A 19,556-nucleotide genomic window follows, 5' to 3' on the forward strand; every position below is an offset into this window, starting at 1 on the left:
TGCTTTCCACTCAATTATTAATGGCATTGAGTCACCATTGAAGCCAAGAAAGCAGTCACTCCTTTCCTATTCTTCCTAACAAAATTTTTCTTAAAAAAAAAGAAGAAAAAAAAATTAAATAAGTATAAAAGACTTTAATATAAAAAAATATTATTTGATATATATATTTGAAACCAAATATTATGTACCTTATGAACATTTTATCTATTTATTAGATTGAATTATTTTAAATAAATATATTTTTTATGTTTAAATAATTTATTTTATTAATTATAAATATAATAAAAATAATTTATTAAGATATTTTAATTAAAAATAAAATAATAATGATATAATATTAAGATATAAGAAAACAAAATAAACCATACCCTGTTGCCTACTTTCCACCCCCTTAACTGACACCTTCATTCCTCTACTGTTACCCTCATTTTGAACATCTCATTTTCTCACATAAAATTTTACTTTTATTTTTTTTTCACAATTTTTTTTACATTAATGAAAGCTTAAAACAATCTACACTTTTATCAAATTTTATACTTTTTAAATAATTTTGACTTTACAAATTTAATATTTTTAAAAAATATTTTACTTTTCTTAATCAAACTTATTTTCAAAAAAATTAAAAATTAAAAATTGAAAACAAAAATAAAAGCTAAAAAAAAAAAAAAAATCCAAACTCAACACAATCTAACAATTAAAATTAACTTTTAAACATTAAAATATTCATATTCTAAATCTCTTAAATTGTTGTAATAAATTTTAATTATGCACACAACACCGCTAATAAAATATTATTAATATATTAAAATATTATTAGATAATATATTTAATATATTTATATTTAAATATTATTTATTGATTAATATGACTATTGGTTTATTTATGTTATTTTAATTAATTTAAATTATTTATAAAGTATTTAAAGGAAATAATTTATCTCAAATTATACTTTTATATATAACTCTCCAATCCATTTTAAATTATTTTAATTAAATAAGATAAAAAAATAATTCTCAAAAATTTTATATATTGAAAATAATAAAACCAAATCTTTATAATCATTGCTTATTTTTTCAAGCATCCCATTCTATCACATATTTACTTAATATAAAAATAATTATTAATAATGTCACAAATATAATAAATCATTCCATTAGGAATCATCAATTTCAAATCATTACTTATTATTAAAAATTAATAATTAAAATTAATTTTAAATATTAAATAATATAATATCAACCGTCATCATAATAAATTTCAATTTGAACATTTTACTTGAAATGGTGATTATAATTTATTTCAAAGTTTAAAAGTATAAGAAACAAATACATGTTCCAATTTTAATTTTAATTTGTTTACAACAAATTTATTATTTAGAAATAAAAAGTTTAAATGACAGGCCACGTGCTTCTGTGTCCCATCTTGTTTATCTTTTTGACTCTTATTTTGCTTTCTTCATTGCTTTCCACTCCATCATTGATGGCATTGAGTCATTGTTGAAGCAAAGAAAGCAGCAACTCCATTCCTATTCTTCCTAACAAATTCCTGTTCGTCTTTCCATTTCCCCTCAATTCTTTCACTTCCTCTGCAGATCGAGAAACAGACATGGCCCTAGAGTTAGTTGGAGGAGCTTTTCTCTCTGCTTCACTCCAATTTCTTTTCGACAGGTTGACTTCTTCCGAAGGCCTCGACTTCATCAGGGGACAGAAGCTCAGTGATTCACTCCTCAGCAAGTTGAAGATCAAATTGCTGATTGTGGATGCAGTGCTCAACCATGCTGAGGTTAAGCAATTCACGGACCCAGCAGTCAAAGAGTGGCTCCTGCATGTTAAGGGTACTCTGTATGATGCGGAAGACCTACTGGACGAGATTGCTACTGAAGCTCTGCGATGCAAGATGGAAGCTGATGATCACTCCCAGACTGGCTCAGCTCAGGTATGGAACAACATCTCTACGTGGATGAAGGCCCCACTTGCTAATTATCGAAGCAGCATAGAGTCCAGGGTAAATGAGATGATTGGCAAACTGGAAGTTCTTGAAAAAGCAATAGATAAACTTGGGCTGAAACCAGGCGATGGTGAGAAACTGCCACCAAGATCACCCTCGACTTCTCTGGTCGATGAATCTTGTGTGTTCGGCAGGAATGAAATCAAAGAGGAGATGATGACAAGGTTGTTGTCTGATAATGTAAGCACCAACAAGATAGATGTGATCTCCATAGTCGGCATGGGCGGCGCAGGCAAGACCACACTGGCTCAGCTTCTGTACAACGACTCCAGAGTGAAGGAGAGCTTTGACTTGAAAGCATGGGTTTGTGTTTCGGAGGAGTTTCTTCTTGTCAGGGTAACCAAATTAATTCTTGAGGGAATCGGATGTGCAACCCCTTCTGATATGCAAAGAGACAACCTAGATTTGCTTCAGCTTAAACTGAAAGGGAGTCTTGGTGACAAGAAATTTCTACTCGTTCTCGACGATGTTTGGGAGAAAGGTTGTAGCGAATGGCATCGGCTACGAATTCCGCTCCTAGCTGCTGGGAAAGGAAGCAAGGTTGTTGTGACTACTCGCAGTACAAAAGTTGCAGCAGTCATGCAGGCAGTTCATCCTCATTATTCTCTGGGAGAGTTATCCGCTGATGGTTGTTGGTCCTTATTTACAAAACTTGCATTTGAAAATGGAGACTCCACGGCATTTCCTCAGCTAGCATCAATAGGCAGAAAGATTGTGGCCAAGTGCCAAGGATTACCTTTAGCGGTAAAAGCACTGGGGAGTCTTTTGCATTCTAAAGTTGACAAAACGGAATGGGAAAAAATTTTGGAAAGTGAAATATGGGGCTTGCAAAATCCTGAAATTCTTCCATCGTTGATACTGAGTTACCATGATCTCCCTTTGCATCTCAAGCGTTGTTTTGCTTATTGTTCCATTTTTCCCAAGGACCATGAATTCGATAAAGAGAAGCTGATTTTACTATGGATGGCAGAAGGATTTCTACGACATTCACAAAGCAATGAAAGAATGGAAGAGGTAGGTGACCTTTATTTTCATGAACTTCTCTCTAAGTCATTTTTCCACAGATCTGCTACCAAAGAATCATGCTTTGTCATGCATGATCTCATACATGACTTGGCTCAATATATATCCGGAGAATTTTGTGTTCGGTTGGAAGATGATAAAGTGCAAAAAATTACTGAGAAGGCTCATCATTTGTTTCATGTCAGAAGTGCTCAATCGATTGTATTTAAGAAGTTTGAAAGCCTTACAGAAGTGAAGTGTCTTCGAACATTCGGAGAGTTGGATACAATGCAACTCTATTTCTATGCATTAAGTAAAAGAGTTTTGCATGATATATTACCGAAAATGAGATACTTACGAGTGTTGTCATTACAGTGTTACAAAATTAGAGATTTACCTGATTCAATAGGCAAATTAATATATTTGCGTTATTTGGATCTCTCTTATACAATGATTGAAAAACTGCCTGATTCTGTTTGTTATTTGTACAATTTACAAACGATGATATTATTGGGTTGTTTTAAACTCAAAGAATTGCCATCAAGAATCGGGAAATTGATTAATTTGCGTCATCTTAATCTCCCTAGTGCATGTAACTTGAGTGAAATGCCAAGTCACATTGGTCAATTAAAAAGTTTACAACAATTGACCAAATTTATTATGGGGCAAAAAAGTGGATTAAGAATTTGTGAATTGGGAGAGCTTTCAGATATCAGGGGAACACTTGACATCTCTAACATGGAGAATGTGGCATGTGCTAAGGATGCATTGCAGGCGAATATGAAGGATAAGAAACACCTTGATAAACTAGCCTTGAATTGGAGTTACAAAATTGCTGATGGTGTTGTACAAAGTGGCGTAATCGATCATATACTCAACAACTTACAACCTCATCCAAATTTAAAACAATTCAAAATCAGAAACTATCCTGGCGTGATACTTCCACATTGGTTAGGAGATCGTTCATTCTCCAATCTTTTGCAGCTAGAGCTTTGGGATTGTGAAAATTGCTCATCATTGCCTCCACTTGGGTTGCTAACCTCTCTTCAACATTTACGTATCTCAAGAATGACAGGAATTGAGAAGGTGGGCAGTGAGTTTTATAGGGGTGCTTCCTCCTCCAATACAATTAAACCCTACTTCCGATCTCTACAAACTCTAAGATTTGAGTATATGTGCGAGTGGGAGAAATGGTTACGTTGTGGATGCAGACGTGGAGAATTCCCTCGTCTCCAGGAGCTTTATATAATCCATTGTCCTAAACTCACTGGCAAATTACCAAAACAACTTCGATGCTTGAAGAAACTTGAAATTATTGAATGCCCACAGCTGCTTGTGGCTTCGCTAAAAGTTCCTGCCGTCAGAATATTGAGGATGCGGAATTTCGGTAAATTGCAGTTGAAAAGGCCAGCTTCGGGATTCACTGCTCTTCAAACTTCAGATATTGAAATTTCAGACGTATCTCAGTTGAAGCAACTACCATTTGGGCCACATCACAAGCTCACAATTACAGAATGTGATGCTGTAGAGTCTCTAGTGGAGAACAGAATCCTGCAAACTAATTTGTGTGATTTAAAATTCTTGAGATGTTGCTTTTCCAGATCCTTGGAGAAATGTGATTTATCCTCTACATTGCAATCACTATCAATCTCGGATTGTAACAAAGTAGAGTTTCTCCTACCTGAGCTGCTGAGATGCCACCACCCATTCCTTCAAAAATTATGGATCTCTTATTGTACCTGTGAGTCTCTCTCATTATCATTCTCATTAGCCGTCTTCCCGAGTTTGATTGATCTCCGAATCGTAAATCTTGAAGGGCTTGAATTCCTCACAATTTCGATTTCAGAGGGGGATCCCGCATCTCTTAATTATTTGAAAATCGAAGGGTGTCCTAATCTTGTGTATATTGAATTACCCGCTCTTGACTCAGCCTGTTATAAGATCAGTGAATGCTTGAAGCTCAAGTTGCTGGCGCACACACCGTCATCCTTGCGCAAATTAGAGTTAGAAGATTGCCCAGAGTTATTGTTCCGTGGTTTGCCCTCCAACCTCTGTAAACTTAAAATTCGGAATTGCAATAAACTCACACCCGAAGTGGACTGGGGTTTGCAAAGAATGGCCTCTCTTACACATCTCGAAATCGTTGGTGGATGCGAAGACGTGGAGTCATTTCCCAAGGACTGCCTACTGCCCTCCGGTCTTACCTCTCTTCAAATTAGAAAGTTTCCAAAACTCAAGTCTTTGGACAGCAAGGGCCTTCAACGGCTTACCTCTCTCACAACATTATACATCGGCGCCTGCCCTGAGCTCCAATTTTTTGCAGAAGAGTGGTTTCAACATTTTCCTTCCCTTGTGGAATTAAACATCCGCAAGTGCCCTGAGTTCCAGTTCCTCTCTGGTCTTCAGCACCTTACCTCTCTTCAAAGATTACACATCCGCATGTACCCTGGGTTCCAGTTCCTCTCTGGTCTTCAGCACCTTACCTCCCTCATAGAACTAGAAATCTGGGGCTGCCCAGGGCTCCAATCCTTGACAGAATTGGGTCTTCAAAGCCTTGCATCTCTCAAACTTTTAGATGTCGACGACTTCCCCCAGCTCCAATCCTTGACACAAGCGGGTCTTCAACACCTCACCTCTCTTGAAACATTAACTATCTGGAACTGCCCTAAGCTCCAGTACTTGACAACAGAGAGACTGCCAGACTCCCTCTGTTGTCTTAGGGTCGACAACTGCCCATTGCTAGAACAACGGTGCCAATTTGAGAAAGGCCGAGAATGGTGTTATATAGCTCACATTCCACAAGTAGAGATCAATGGTGTACTAATGTAACCAAGTTGGTGCTACAATAATGTACAGTCAGGTACTTGTTCTTTAGAAAATGTGAAATAATCTCAGTTTATTTTATTTAAGAATTTTATTTGTTTATATATTTCCGAAAGCTTCAAGCCTGAAGTAAATATATGAAGAGTAGAGAGGAGGATTGACACTTCTGATTTGGCAGTATTCCCAAAACCAAGTGAACCACTGCCTTGTTCATCTGAAGATTCTCTGAAATTGGAGACCTGGAACAGGGGAAGATTGATCCCAGGTAGATTACATTTCAAGCATACGACCAAAACTGTTCTGCTTATCTTTCAGGTGGGCTTCTCTCATTTTCTCCACCTATTTCTCTTATGCAGGCATGGGGAAACCTGGGAGGTATTCGAGTTAGCTGCTTATTAGTAAGTAATTTTAATTGCTTTCATTTTTTCTTGCTTCTATTCTTTTTCCAGTGTTCCACTTATCTACATATTGCAAGATTTAAAATAGCAAATGATTTCAATGTCTTAATTTTTGTGTAGCAGAAAGAGTCTTGCTATCATGGTGCTGAAGCATACCCATTCATCTTTGCAGAAACAGAGTTTAAAAGGTTGTCAAGAATTGTTGTTTCAAAGAGAGGGTTTTCCCTCCAACCTATGTCAACTTGACGGAAATGCAATAAACTCATGCCCTGGGAGGACTCGCTTTTCTTGAAAAATTTGCCTGCAGAGCGCTTGCTTTAAGCTCTCTTGAAGAATTACGAATCTCCAACTTCCCTAAGCTTCAACTACTTGACAGATGTGCCCTTTTCTGGAACATCAATGACAATTTACAAACGGGCAGGTCCTATTCTAATGAAGGTGCCACTGCATCAATGCCCAAAATAGTTTTCTTGAAAACATAATGATGTGCTGAAATGCCAGTTTGATTTATTATTAATGATTATTGATGTCCTTCAGGTTAGAGTGGCTTCTGCTTCACTCTCATTATGGTACTACTTGTTGCTTCTGATTGGGGCCACTTCTTTACATATATTCTTCCAAGATGGATCAAAATTACAATGTATAGATGTTCAACATCTCAAAAGGTCTGATTTCTTGACTCACCTTTCCTTAATTGGAATATCCTTTCACTCTTGAGCTCATTTCAATAGACTAATTCCTGAAAATTCACGTCAGAGTTTGAGTCGTGATTTTCTTGCCAAATTTAAGAATTCTAATAGCCATTTCTGGCACTGACAGATGTCATATGCTTGTATTGTTATTGGATATTAGGGTTCACAAGGCGCTCTGTTCGTTTGATTAAAAAAAAAAAAAAAAAAATCTTGAGCTAGATGTTTGATTAAACAAAATCTTAACCCAAGGTGGCCAACATTGTGCGCAATTTGAGAAGCCAACCAAATAAAGGTTTTCTAAGTTTTGTTTTGATTTTACTTCCAAACTGGACTAGGTGATTTCTGGATTTATCAGTCTGTTTTTCTTACAGAGACACAGAGGAAACCAATGAGATCTCCCACAAGTTGTAAGAGAGGCCTGGCTTTCTAATGACAATGATTGCAGACCAATTTACAATCAGGTTCTTCTTTTTCTCCAAATGATGTTTGACATGAGTTAGATTTATTGTTAATAGTGAAAGATTATTGACTAGAATTCTTTGCATATGCTGATGTAGCTCTCTTTTGGGTATGTAACTAACAACAAAGTCACGTACACTACCTTCTTCATCATAAGTGAGGTGCAGAACATTCTCTGTTTCTATGACTTTAGATTTATTCTTAAAGTATGCTCTGTTAATCATTTTAATTGTTTCAGGTTTCTTCTTTGGTTGCAACACTCTTTCCAGTGTTCTTAAGCAGGTGTCCCAAGCAGCCCTAAAGATTTGTTTTCTTGTTTAGCATTCTTTTGATATGCTTATGGACCTTGAGTTTATTTGTCAATGGCCATTTCTTTGTTAATTCATGCAGGTTTTTCTAAAACAACTTCTGATTACTAGCTCTTAAAGAGATGCCTCTTTCAGGTACACAACAACAAGGACTCCTACTTTTGCATCCTTACTAGCTTTTGCATCCAATTTCTCAGTTTACCGGCTGGCTATTTCTCATATGCAGGCATGGGGGATGCTTCACATATATGTTTTTTCACCTTTTTCTTAGACAGGAAGAAATTTGAAAACTCCTTATGAGAACATGATCTTGATATGATGAAGAAAATCAGGTAAAGAGCAACAGTTTTATCCAAATATTTTTTAGATTTAGGCTTCATCTAGCATATCATAATCCCAAATTCTTAATATGACTTTGTATGCTCAAGGTGGGTATTGGATGATCTTTTTTCTTAATCCTTTATATGCTTAAAATAATAACCCAATCACTATTATGGTTCTTCCAGATGGAAAGTGGAGTTGATGAAGATTTTGTTGTTTCAGTGCTTGTGAAACACTATGCTATATTACTAGTACTGAGGATGCTCTGTTTTGATTTGGAAGTCTGCACTTATTAGTTCCTGTAACAATAGGCCTTGGAGACATTGCTTATTCTCCGCCAAACATGAGAACCACTAACAAAAGGCAAGCTGATAAAAATAAAACAACTTTGATATGTAGTCATTAGCTTGTTTCTTTACCAATTTTGACATCACTATTGTTCTTGCTTTGGTGTTATTTAGGCCTTGATTACAACAAGAAATTCAGTACATGTTCTAGTGTTGTGGACATGATGATTTAGATCACTCATGGATCCATTCCCGATTGAGATAATTGTGGAATTCACAATCTTCTTGTGCTTCTTGCTGGTGGAATTTGGATTGCCATGCCTATAGTCCTTTCAATGACTAAGTCTATTGGTTCAATGACACCTACAAATGTCATATGCTCGATAACTTACAAGCAAAGTGCTCTGTTTGTTTGATTTAAAAATAAATAAAAATTCTTGAGCTAGATGTTTGGAAGTTGGAACAAGCATACAGAGATGAGCAATGGAAGATTAACCCCAGGTGGCCGACGTTCTGAACAATTTGAGAAGCCAACCAAGGTTTTCTAAGATTTGTTTCGATTTTACTTCCAAAATGGACTAGGTGATTCCTGGATTTATCAGTCTATTTCTCTTGTAGAGACAGAGGAAGTCAGTGAGATCTATAATTGCAAGAATCTCAGGTATAAGCACTGGCCGTCCACCTCCCCTCTCCTATCTTAGTATCAAGAACTGTGCATGGCTCATGTCCCACAAGTTGTAAGAGAGGTTTGGCTTTCTAATGACAAGGATTGCACACCAATTTACAATCAGGTTTGTTCTTTTCTTCAAATAATATTTGATATGAGTTAGATTTATTGTTAAAAGTGAAACATGAGCTTGACTAGAATTCTTTGCATATGCTGATGTAGCTCTCTCTGCTTTGTTTTCCATGAGCAAATGCATTGAGAACCACTGCTGATTATTGGTACTAGGAGGCATGAATCTCTTTCAGGCATGAGATGGGTGCAGAACTTGCTCTACTTTGTTTTATTTGAGATTTATTCTGAAACTATGAGTCCGGAACAAAGATGGAAGAAGAGCAGGGAAGATTGGCTTGTGGTAGCTATTGTTCTAAGAATACTTATTCAATTAACAAGGTTTATACTGCCATTTGTCATATTTCTAAGACTTATTTTGTGAATCTTGAGTGGGCTTTTTTCCCTTTAACTATTTCTCTTATATTGCTTCGATTCTTTCTGGATGCAACTCTCTTTCCAGTGTTCCAAAGCAGGTGCACCAAGCAGCCCTATAGATTCGTTTACTTGTTTAGCATTCTTTGCATATATATATATATATATATATATATATATATATATATATACACTTATAGCCATTTCTTTGTTAAGTCATGCAGGTTTTTCTAAAACAACTTCTGATTACTAGTTTCAAAGAGATCTCTTTCAGGTACACAACAACACTGGCACATACTATATATGGTTTGCCACTAGAGATGCATAGGATTTTACCTGCTGGCTTTTCCTCATATGCAGGCATGGGGAGCTGCTTTTTAGACAACCTTTGGTTAGTGAGGCATTTTTATTGCTTGGGTTCTTTCTTGTGACATATATACCATAAATTTGTACCAGCTATTTCTTAGACGGGAAGAAATTTGAAAACTTCTATTGGAATCATGATCATCATGAAGAAAATCAGGTAAATAGTGAGAGTTTAATCCAAATATTTTTTAGATTTAGACTTCATCAAATTTGAAAACTTCTATTGGAATCATGATCATGATGATGAAAATCAGGTAAATAGCAATAGTTTAATCCAAATATTTTTAGATTTAGGCTTCACCTAGCATAGCATAATCCCAAATTAGAAGCCGACAAAAGAGAAGCAAAATAAGACAACACAAAAGAAACCAGTGAGATCCCCTCTGAAAGCCATACAACTCTATTTTTCCTAAAATAATTACTTTGTATGTTTAATTGCTATTGTGATTGTTGTTCCAGATGGGGATGAGTTGATGAAGATTTTTCTGTTTTGCTATTGTGATGGTTTTTCAAGATATATAGAAGGTAGGTGTTGTACTTCCATGGCTTTTTATGCAATATTACCAATACTGAAGATGCTCTGTTCTGATTTGGAAGTCTGCACTTACTAGGAGTTCCTGTAACAAAAGGCCTTGAAGACACATTTCTTCCCCACCATGGACAAGAACCACTTATAAAAGGCAAGCCGATAAAAATGTAACAACTTTAATATGGACTCATTAGCTTGTTTCTTTACCAATTTTGACATCATTTTGTCCTTGATTTGGTGTTATTTAGGTCTTGACTACAATAAAAAAATTCAGTACATTTTCTGCTATTGTGGACGTGACGATTTAGATCACTCATGGAATCATGGATCCCTTTCCGGACTGAGATAACTGTGGAATTCACAATCTTGTTCTTCTTCTTGCTCGTGGAATTTGGATTTCTTTTCAACGACTAAGTCTATTAGCTCTCATGGTTTATCTCAGCAAGACCCTTTGTTTGAAAAATAAACTCTTAAATTTATGAAAGTTTAAACTATGAGACTCCCAAGAAGAATATGGTAAACTGATCCGACTTTGAGAGTTCGTGGAGCTTTTGTTTATCATTTTGAAGTTGTCATTATGTTGAAGTAGTTAGACTGCTATTTTATTATTGAGCTCTTGATTTTGTATATAGAAATGATGATTTTGAGCTCATTATATGACTCTCTTCATGTATCAAAAAATCTGGTCTTCTTTTGTATTATCAGGTTGCTTCAAGTTTGTACTTTTATTTTTTCTAATGATTAAGGAATCGGTGAAATAATCATTATATTATTAGATTATCTCAAATATTCTTTTGATTTACCTTTTTATGATTTTGAATCCACACAACAACAATGACATACTATATATGGTTAGCCATTGGAAATGCAGACTTATCTCTTTTGCCATCCAAAAATCCCTTTAGATCTTAATACTCTATTCAAGGGACTAAAGAACCTCAGCTCTTGAATCTTCAAGAACTAAATGTCATTTTCTCGTATTTTGATGGAGAAGGAACATACCCTGTTTGTTGGATTTAAGATTTATTTTTGGAACAGGTATATGAAGAGGAGCAAGATGAAGGTTGAACCTAGGAAGCTTTCATTTTAATCATCCATACTTTAATTAAAAATATTCTTTGACCAATATGTGAACACAACCGTAGCCAATTTCTAGAAAAAAATGTGCATTTACAAATGTCATATGTAAATCTTCTATTATTGTAGGTTGATCGTAGAGATCACTGTCATGGATCCCATTTAGGACTTGGTTATGGTCCTATGTTGACAATCTTCTTAATTATGCTTTTCATTAGCATAGTTTTGATTTTCATGCCTTTGGTTCTATTAGTGATCATAGGGCCTTAATTCTCATTGTCCAAAGTCCTAATGAAGGTGTAAACATCTTTGCGTTTTGACAATTCCAGGTCAAAATTCCAATTGTGTTCTCCTAGCTCCATTGATTCAAATCATTCCTCGAATTATTGTCAATTCCAAGTTAATCATGATTGAAGATTGCTAGAGAAAATGGTAAGTGTTTTATAGGTGATGGATGATATCAAGCATTGATCAACCTAGTTTTAAACTTATTTCTTTTGTTGAAAATTGGAATTGAAGTTTATGAGTGTCAAATTTTATATTTCAAATATTTGGATTAATTACTGATCAAGCACACAAAAGGGTAATGGTTCCTATTATACCTAGAATTTAACAAAAAAAATTTATTGATCAAGATTCGAACACATTTGCAAAATCTTAATTTGTTGGATGGAGATAAAAACTGAGCATTTATGCCCTTTTTTTAAGCAGATGATTTCATGGCTATGAGAGTTAGAGGGTCTTCTTAAGGTTCTTTGTAACTACTCGCTCCCAACCGTATAGATATTGTCCGTTTTGAACCCAAAGGAGCCCTCATGACTCTAAAATACGTCTATAGGGTTATGAGAAGTCCATACTTATATGGTGCCAGAAACTTTCCCCCCTATCTAATGTGGGATATCACAAACACCTCCCCGTGCAGACATAACGTCTTTGTTGTGTCCTACGGAATTATAAGGCCAAACAAACATACACCCTTATGGGGACAAACAAACCCCACACTAAGGTCGAAGATCGGCTCTGATACCATTTGTAACGATCCACTCCCAATCGTGTAGATATTGTCCGTTTTAGACCCAAAGGGGCCCTCACGACTTTAAAACGTGTTTATAGGGTTACGAGAAGTCCATACTTATATAGCGTCAGAAACTGTCCCTCCTATACGATGTGGGATGTCACAATAAGTTTTTTTACCTATTTTGGGGGTGTTTGGTTTAAAAGACAATTTTATGGGTTTTAAGTTGAAAATAATCTTTTGTGAGAAAACTTCTTTCAATGGATTGATTCTATGTAAGTTTCATCTCTACTCTCATATTTGTTATTTTTGGAGTAAAACCCAAATTTATTCTTGTGTGAATTCAAGAGGAAGTTGAAATCAAGCTTGGTATGGAATTCAAGTATGCTTTTGGAAGAAAAAAGTGGGTAGTTGAGGTTCAAAGGCACAAGACAAGTGATCTGGGAAAGAATTGAAGGCTTGGACTTGGTCCTTGTATATATTTAATTTTCCTCATAGTAGATGTTTTTTTTATCACTTTTAGGTATGCAGATTTTTTTTTATTTTTTATTTCTTCATAGGTTTTCCACATTAAATCTTAGAGTCACGTTTAAATACACTAAAATCAACAAAACTAGTAAAATCTTAAACTAAAAATAGGAACATCACACTAAAGATCCCTAAAAACCTTCTAAGATGTCTCTAAAAAAAGTCCAAAGATAATGATCAAATGAATCGCAGTGAACCACCAATAGAGATTCAACATCAACTCAAAAAAGGACCTTAAGTGTACAATGAGGGAACAAAGGATGAATGAGAACAAACCCTAGATAGCACGTGCCAAGAGGACAGAATAGAGGGTACACTTAATATGGCCAAACTTTTTTGCATTTTCCTTTATTGTACTCAAACTTGATGAAGTTCTTCAATTTTCTTATGATGAGTACAAGGTCCTCATCATTTTACTAGCTTCTTCTATTTCATCATCATTAATGGAGGCTTTAAGAGCTATGCTTTTCTTTTGTTTTTCACATCTTGATGACTCTTCATGGTGATTTCGTGTGTTATCAAGGATCTAATTAATTCCTCTAAAGGAAGTTTTGTAAGGTATCTTGGATAGTCATAACCTTAATTTCCCATTTCTTAGAAAGAAATCTTAAAATCTTCATAACTTTTTCCAATTCTTTGTTGACCTTTCTCAAAGCTTGGAGTCCATTGATGATGTCAGTGAACCTAGTAAACACCTTAATAATAGGTTCATTTTTTTCATAGATAATACCTCATAACTTTGCACAATAATATTGATTTTGGACTCTTTAACTTGATTTATCTCTTCATAAGTTATTTCTAACAATCTCTAAATATCCTTAGCGGATTCACATTAACAAACACGGTTATATTCATTTCTATCAATTGCATAATGTAGATAATAAATAGTTTTAGCATTTAATTGAGCTTTTTCTTTTTTTTTTGTCAAACTCCTTGCACTCTTAGCTAGGTTTAAGTATAACAATTTCATTCTCAATTTTAGCTGGAATATGAGGACCATTTTGGATAATATCTCAAAGATCATAATCAATGGATTTTAAAAACCATGTCATCCTAGTTTTCTAATAGGAGTAATCAATCTCCAAAAAATGCAAGTCTATTAATAAAGAACTCTTCCATATAAGATGAATTAGAAGAATTAGTTCTTTCCTCTTAGGTGGTTGAGTAAAAAACAAGAGGTCTTGCTCTAATACCAATTATGAAAAAAGCTAATTCAATTTCAATAATCACCCAGGGGGATTGGGAGTTAAAATTAAAATTAATTAAATGTAAGCAAGATATGGAGATGATAACGAATAAATAAAGAGCAATTATAAGAAATTGAGAGAAAAAAAAATTGTAAATTCTTTTGTAATGATTCAATAAGTTGCCTACATCAACTCTCCTCAAGATTCTGACCAAATGAGAGTTTTACTATCTTCAAGACTTGAACCACAAGCCTTAAATGTCTACACTTGGATTCCAATGTTCCAATGGACTTTTACAACTCTTTAAGTGATCAACCTATTTGAATAATCCTCTAACAATCATTAGATAAGGGTAAATTTATGAACTTCAATCCTAGTAGCAACTTATAATACAAGAAAACTAGGAAAAACTTGAGGTGCACGAAGATAATTTGTAAGCTAAGAATTAAATGCACTTTAGAAGAGCTTTATAGATTTTCACTTGAATGTAGTTGTTCTCTTATCCATAAATTCTTTAAAACTCTTTAATTTATGGTTTCCTAGCTCGAGGACCCCAAAAGTCATAAATAGGGCTCAATCGATTGAGTAATTGGTTTGACCAATTTACTAACCTTTTTACATTTAATGCATTGATAGGTGATCATTGGGGTTCAATTAAGAAACCGATTGAGCCTATGTTACTAGATGAGAGAGAAGGTGCAAAGTGCATCTCGATTAGTCAAGCCCAACTGACTCAACAAGTTCCTCCCTACCTCAACTGGCTACATCGTAAGGTGCTAAAAAACCCCTATTTGACACTTGGAACCTCCAACAACTTATGTTCAATAACTTAAAACCTTTTAAGATAAGTTTAGAAAGAATTTGACTCAAGGTTTTAATCCAAAACAAGAAACCATCCAAATTTTGATGATAATTAATCTCTTCTAAGTTCAAAGATGGATGATTTTAAAATTTTGAAGTGCATGAAAAAGATGTCGACTCAAGTCCACCAACAAATATCATTCTTACAATAAGTCTTGGGTCACTTTAAGTGTTTGAGGATCTCAATTATTCACGGTATTAATCTTCTTTCAAGTTTCCATGAACTTTCTTTGAAATTTCAAAAGTGAATCTAAAATAATTACTTGATTTGAATGGTTAGTAAGCTTGACATTGTTTTGTGATCAACAAAACTCAATTATGAGAACCCTTGGGCTGATAATCGAGGATTCCCTCATCCTTCCTTCTATTTCACGTTCTACATGAAAGATCATTGGCTCATGGCTTTCTTCCAAAGGCAAGCACCAATAAACACTTCATATAAGATCATATGAACTTAGTTGTGGTATTGCAACATGCATTATGAAGACATCTTAGATAGATCATATAGATTTAGGTTCATATAAGGAAATTATTAATTTATATAATAAGCAGGTCCTATATGAAATTACAAAGATTTTTCTTCAATATATTATTTTATAAATTAACAAATTATTAACTTAACACGTTGACTCTAAATCAAAACCGACAAAAGACATTACTTAACCAAGGTTATCAAATTATCAAGTATTAATTTATCTAAATTTTTTTGTATTTAATATCGATTGAGGATATTTTTAGTAAAAAAAAAAAGCATAAAACTATAAATAGAAATATGAATAAAAATTTAATTTTCATTAAATCAAAATGATCTCTAATATTATTTTGTTATTCTCTACCATATGATATTGTAACCTATATCAAGACTAGACCCAATACCATCTAGAGGAGATAAATCAAAATCTCAACGTTATTTTATATTCCAATATTTCAAACATGATCTTAATTTAATTAACACATAAAAAAAAAGAAATTAAAATTATAAAAGAAGTTTCTTATATATTATTACGAAATGGTACAAACATAGTAAGTTTTGGTATGATTTTTTTGCTAAAGAAAATTATTAAAATATAAATCAATTATAAGGTTGAGATAGAGTTGGAACGTCTATGTCGGTGGACCACAAAGCTTTGCTAAAATTTATAGTGTAATATTATTTAATTGGATTTTAAAAAACAAATAATAAATAATAAATAAATAAATAAACCTTTAAGACGTGTATATAACCCTATGACTTTTGACCTAAGATTTTTTCTTATTTATTTATTTTTTATTATTATTAATGGAGACCTCACACTGACAAACGTACCAACCAATTGCTAAATTTTATAAAAATATTGTATCATAAAATATATATATACCCTACATGATAATTGAGCACAATAGAACCAAAATGTAACGCTACCCCATGTGACACTATAATGCATCTTCAATTACCCACCCGATGCAAACACTTTTTTTTTTCTAATTATTATTATTATTTATTGTTTTTAAAATACAAAATTTATATATATATATATATATATATATATATATATATATATATATATATAATATTTTATACAAAATACAAAAAATATAGATTTACCTTATATTAATTTAAGATAATAACTTTTTTTAATATTTTGATTTGAATACTATTTGACACCATTGAAACGGTCTTTAATAATCAATTTAGTCATGTCTTAGTTCAAATTGAATTTCCTATAAACGGTTTTATGAGCCTAGATAGCGGTGTTTAAGGACAAAATGAGCATAAGTCCCGTGTTGATCCGTTTATGGTGGTGCATGTTCAGGAAATTATTTGAATTGATTAAGGATAAAATTGTGATTATTTTATGTGACAATAAGTAATATTATAAAGGGATTAAGTAGAGCTAGTTCCTTCAGATCTCTTAGGATAGACAGTCTTACATCATATGCATCAAATAATTCTGCATATAATTTAATCAGTTCTTCAATGAGTTAAACAAATATGCAAATTCATTAATTGCATCATCATATAGTCATCACATAAAATTTAATAATTCAAAATTAGATGAAGAAATGATTCAAATTGAAAATCAACTAAAAAATTTATCAAGTTTTGTTTTAAAAATTCCTCTTTTTGAAGAAGATTCTATTTTCTTTCATCCTGATAACCTCATTTAAACACAAATATCATCAAAAGAAGATATATTAAAAAAAATCTTTTTGTTCTAGAATGGATTAAATTAGATTATTTTTCTCCTTATAATAATGCTCAAAGAAATTATTTTAAACAACTTCCTCTTCAAATTAGAAATGCTTTAAGAAAACAATATAAAAAATATATGCAACAAGTTAGGATAATAATTCATTTTTTCCATTGGTTTTTCAAATTTAGGAAACCTTTTAAAGGAATTGCAACATTAACCTCAAGAAAAGCAATAGAAAATTCTCCACATAATAAAAAATTATTAGATCAACAAAACATAAATTTATCGGAATCAAGAAACTTAAACCAAGAAAAATCAAGAGAAAAGTCAAGTGAAACAAAATTTAATCAATTTTTTTTTCTTGTACCCCGGAAGAGGTGGAGGAAACATCAACATCAAAAATAGAAAAAACAAGTGAAATTAATGAAGAGGAAACATCAACATCAAAGATAGAAAAAAACAAGTGAAAGTAATAAAGTACAAAAAATAGAAAATAAAAAAAAACAATATAATTAAAACAATAAATATAATATCTTCAAAAGTAGATAAGCAAGTATTTTTTTTTTATGTTATATATAAAACAAATGATGAGGAAACACAGAAATTATTTACAAAACTTTTTTTAAAAAAAATAATTCTCATGAAAAATACAAATAAAACTTAAGAAATCAAACCTGCACAATACTTAACGGATGAAATTTTTAATAGATTAAAAAAAATTCAAAAGCTTATAACTATTGAAGATTTGAAAGAAGAAATACAAGAAATAAAAAACCAAATAGATTAATTAAAACAAGAAAACGAACATATAAAACAAGAAAATGAACAAATAAGAAATATAATACAATACAAACAAGAAAATTTTGTCGAAACATCTGACAATCAAGATCCAAGAATAATAATACCTGATAAACAAACTCCCATAAAATCATTTATAAATGTAATATCAAAAATAGATTTTCAAATATGGTATACAAATGTAAAAGTCATAATTGAAGATTTTGAAGTATAAATGGCAACATTAATAGACTCAAGAGGTGATATGAATTGTATTCAAGAATGATTATTCCCTACTCAATATTATGAAAAAAAAAAAAAAACAAGACAATAACTTTTCACTGCAAATAAAGGAAAATTAGACATAGAATACAAAATTCAAAATGTTCATATATGTTAAGATAATTATTGTTTTAGAACTAAATTTGCGTTAGTACAAAACATGACCGAGCCTTTAATCTTAGGAACTCCTTTTATTACATTGTTTTACCCATTTCAAGTAACTGATGAAAGTGTTAAAACTACAATACTAGGAAACACTATATTTTTCCCTTTTATATATCCATTAACTAAAAAAGAAAATCATCAAGTCCAAAGTGATTTAATAAATAAAATGATAAATTTAATTCAAAGAAAACAAGCTCATATAAATTTTCTATCAAAAGAAATTCAATATGAGAAAGTAGAATAACAACTTCTAGAAGATAAAGTTCAAAAGAGAATAAAAGAAATTCAAGATCTTTTTCAAAAAGAAACTTGTTATGATCTTCCAAATGTTTTTTGGTCTAGAAAGAAATATGAAATAAGTTTACCTTATATTCAAAATGTTGATGAGTCTAAAATTCCCACTAAAACAAGACCTATTCAAATGAATGAAAAACTTTTAGAATACTGTAAACAAGAAATTGATTCATTAGTAAAAAATAAATTAATCAAACCCTCAAAATCTCCTTGGAGTTGTGCCGCTTTTTATGTTCAAAATGTTGTTGAACTAGAAAGAGGTGCACCCAGATTGATCATTAATTATAAACCTTTAAATAAAGTATTACAATGGATAAGATACCATATTCCTAATAAGCAAGATTTACTCAAAAGACTTCATAGTGTTGTAGTTTATTCAAAATTTGATATGAAATAAGGATTTTGGCAAGTTCAAATTAAAGAAGAAGATAGATACAAAACTGCTTTTACAGTCCCTTTTAGTCATTATGAATGGAATGTCATGTCTTTCGGTCTAAAAAATGCCCCTTCTAAATTTCAAAATGTTATGAATGACATTTTTAACTCTTATTTTCAATTCATTATTGTGTATATTGATGATGTTCTAGTATTTTCTGATTTATTAGAAAAACATTTTGTTCATTTAAAAAAGTTTTCAAAGTAATTAAAGCAAATGAAATGGCATGTTCCTCTCCAAAAATGAAGTTGTTTCAAACAAAGATAAGATTTTTAGGACATGAAATTTATCAAGGTAAAACAAAACCGATTCAAAGGTTAATAGAATTTGCTAAGAAGTTTCCTGATGAAATAAAAGACAAAAAATAATTGCAAAGATTTCTAAGATGTTTAAATTATGTTTCTGATTATTTCAAAGA

General features: G+C 32.4%; 1 protein-coding gene across 20 annotated transcripts; it reads left to right on the forward strand.

Moving 5' to 3' along the window:
• Positions 1–1,481: 1,481 nt before the first annotated feature.
• On the forward strand, positions 1,482–10,499 carry LOC117926593 (putative disease resistance RPP13-like protein 1). 20 transcript variants are annotated; one of them, XR_004653184.1, is made up of 11 exons: positions 1,482–5,869; positions 6,011–6,097; positions 6,189–6,230; positions 6,354–6,668; positions 6,768–6,895; positions 7,083–7,383; positions 7,480–7,542; positions 7,620–7,663; positions 7,772–7,824; positions 7,916–8,021; positions 8,196–8,373. XR_004653184.1 is itself a non-coding variant. In XM_034845746.1 (2 exons), exon 1 carries the CDS (start codon positions 1,606–1,608, stop codon positions 5,836–5,838), a length of 4,233 nt encoding a protein of 1,410 aa, XP_034701637.1. In that variant the 5' UTR covers positions 1,482–1,605; the 3' UTR covers positions 5,839–5,869; positions 5,949–6,144. The 20 variants fall into 20 exon arrangements, 1 of the variants encoding a protein (XP_034701637.1); XR_004653179.1 differs by lacking the exon at positions 7,620–7,663 and having other exon boundaries at positions 7,083–7,214; positions 7,294–7,383; XR_004653178.1 differs by lacking the exon at positions 7,620–7,663 and having other exon boundaries at positions 5,949–6,097.
• The last annotated feature ends 9,057 nt before the right edge of the window (positions 10,500–19,556 follow it).

Source organism: Vitis riparia, chromosome 12 (genome assembly GCF_004353265.1).
Source record: "Vitis riparia cultivar Riparia Gloire de Montpellier isolate 1030 chromosome 12, EGFV_Vit.rip_1.0, whole genome shotgun sequence".
Lineage (NCBI taxonomy): Eukaryota > Viridiplantae > Streptophyta > Magnoliopsida > Vitales > Vitaceae > Vitis > Vitis riparia.

Bases quoted from the DNA above. Each gene is read 5' to 3' on its own strand.
- LOC117926593 (XM_034845746.1), top strand. From the start codon at position 1,606: ATGGCCCTAGAGTTAGTTGGAGGAGCTTTTCTCTCTGCTTCACTCCAA.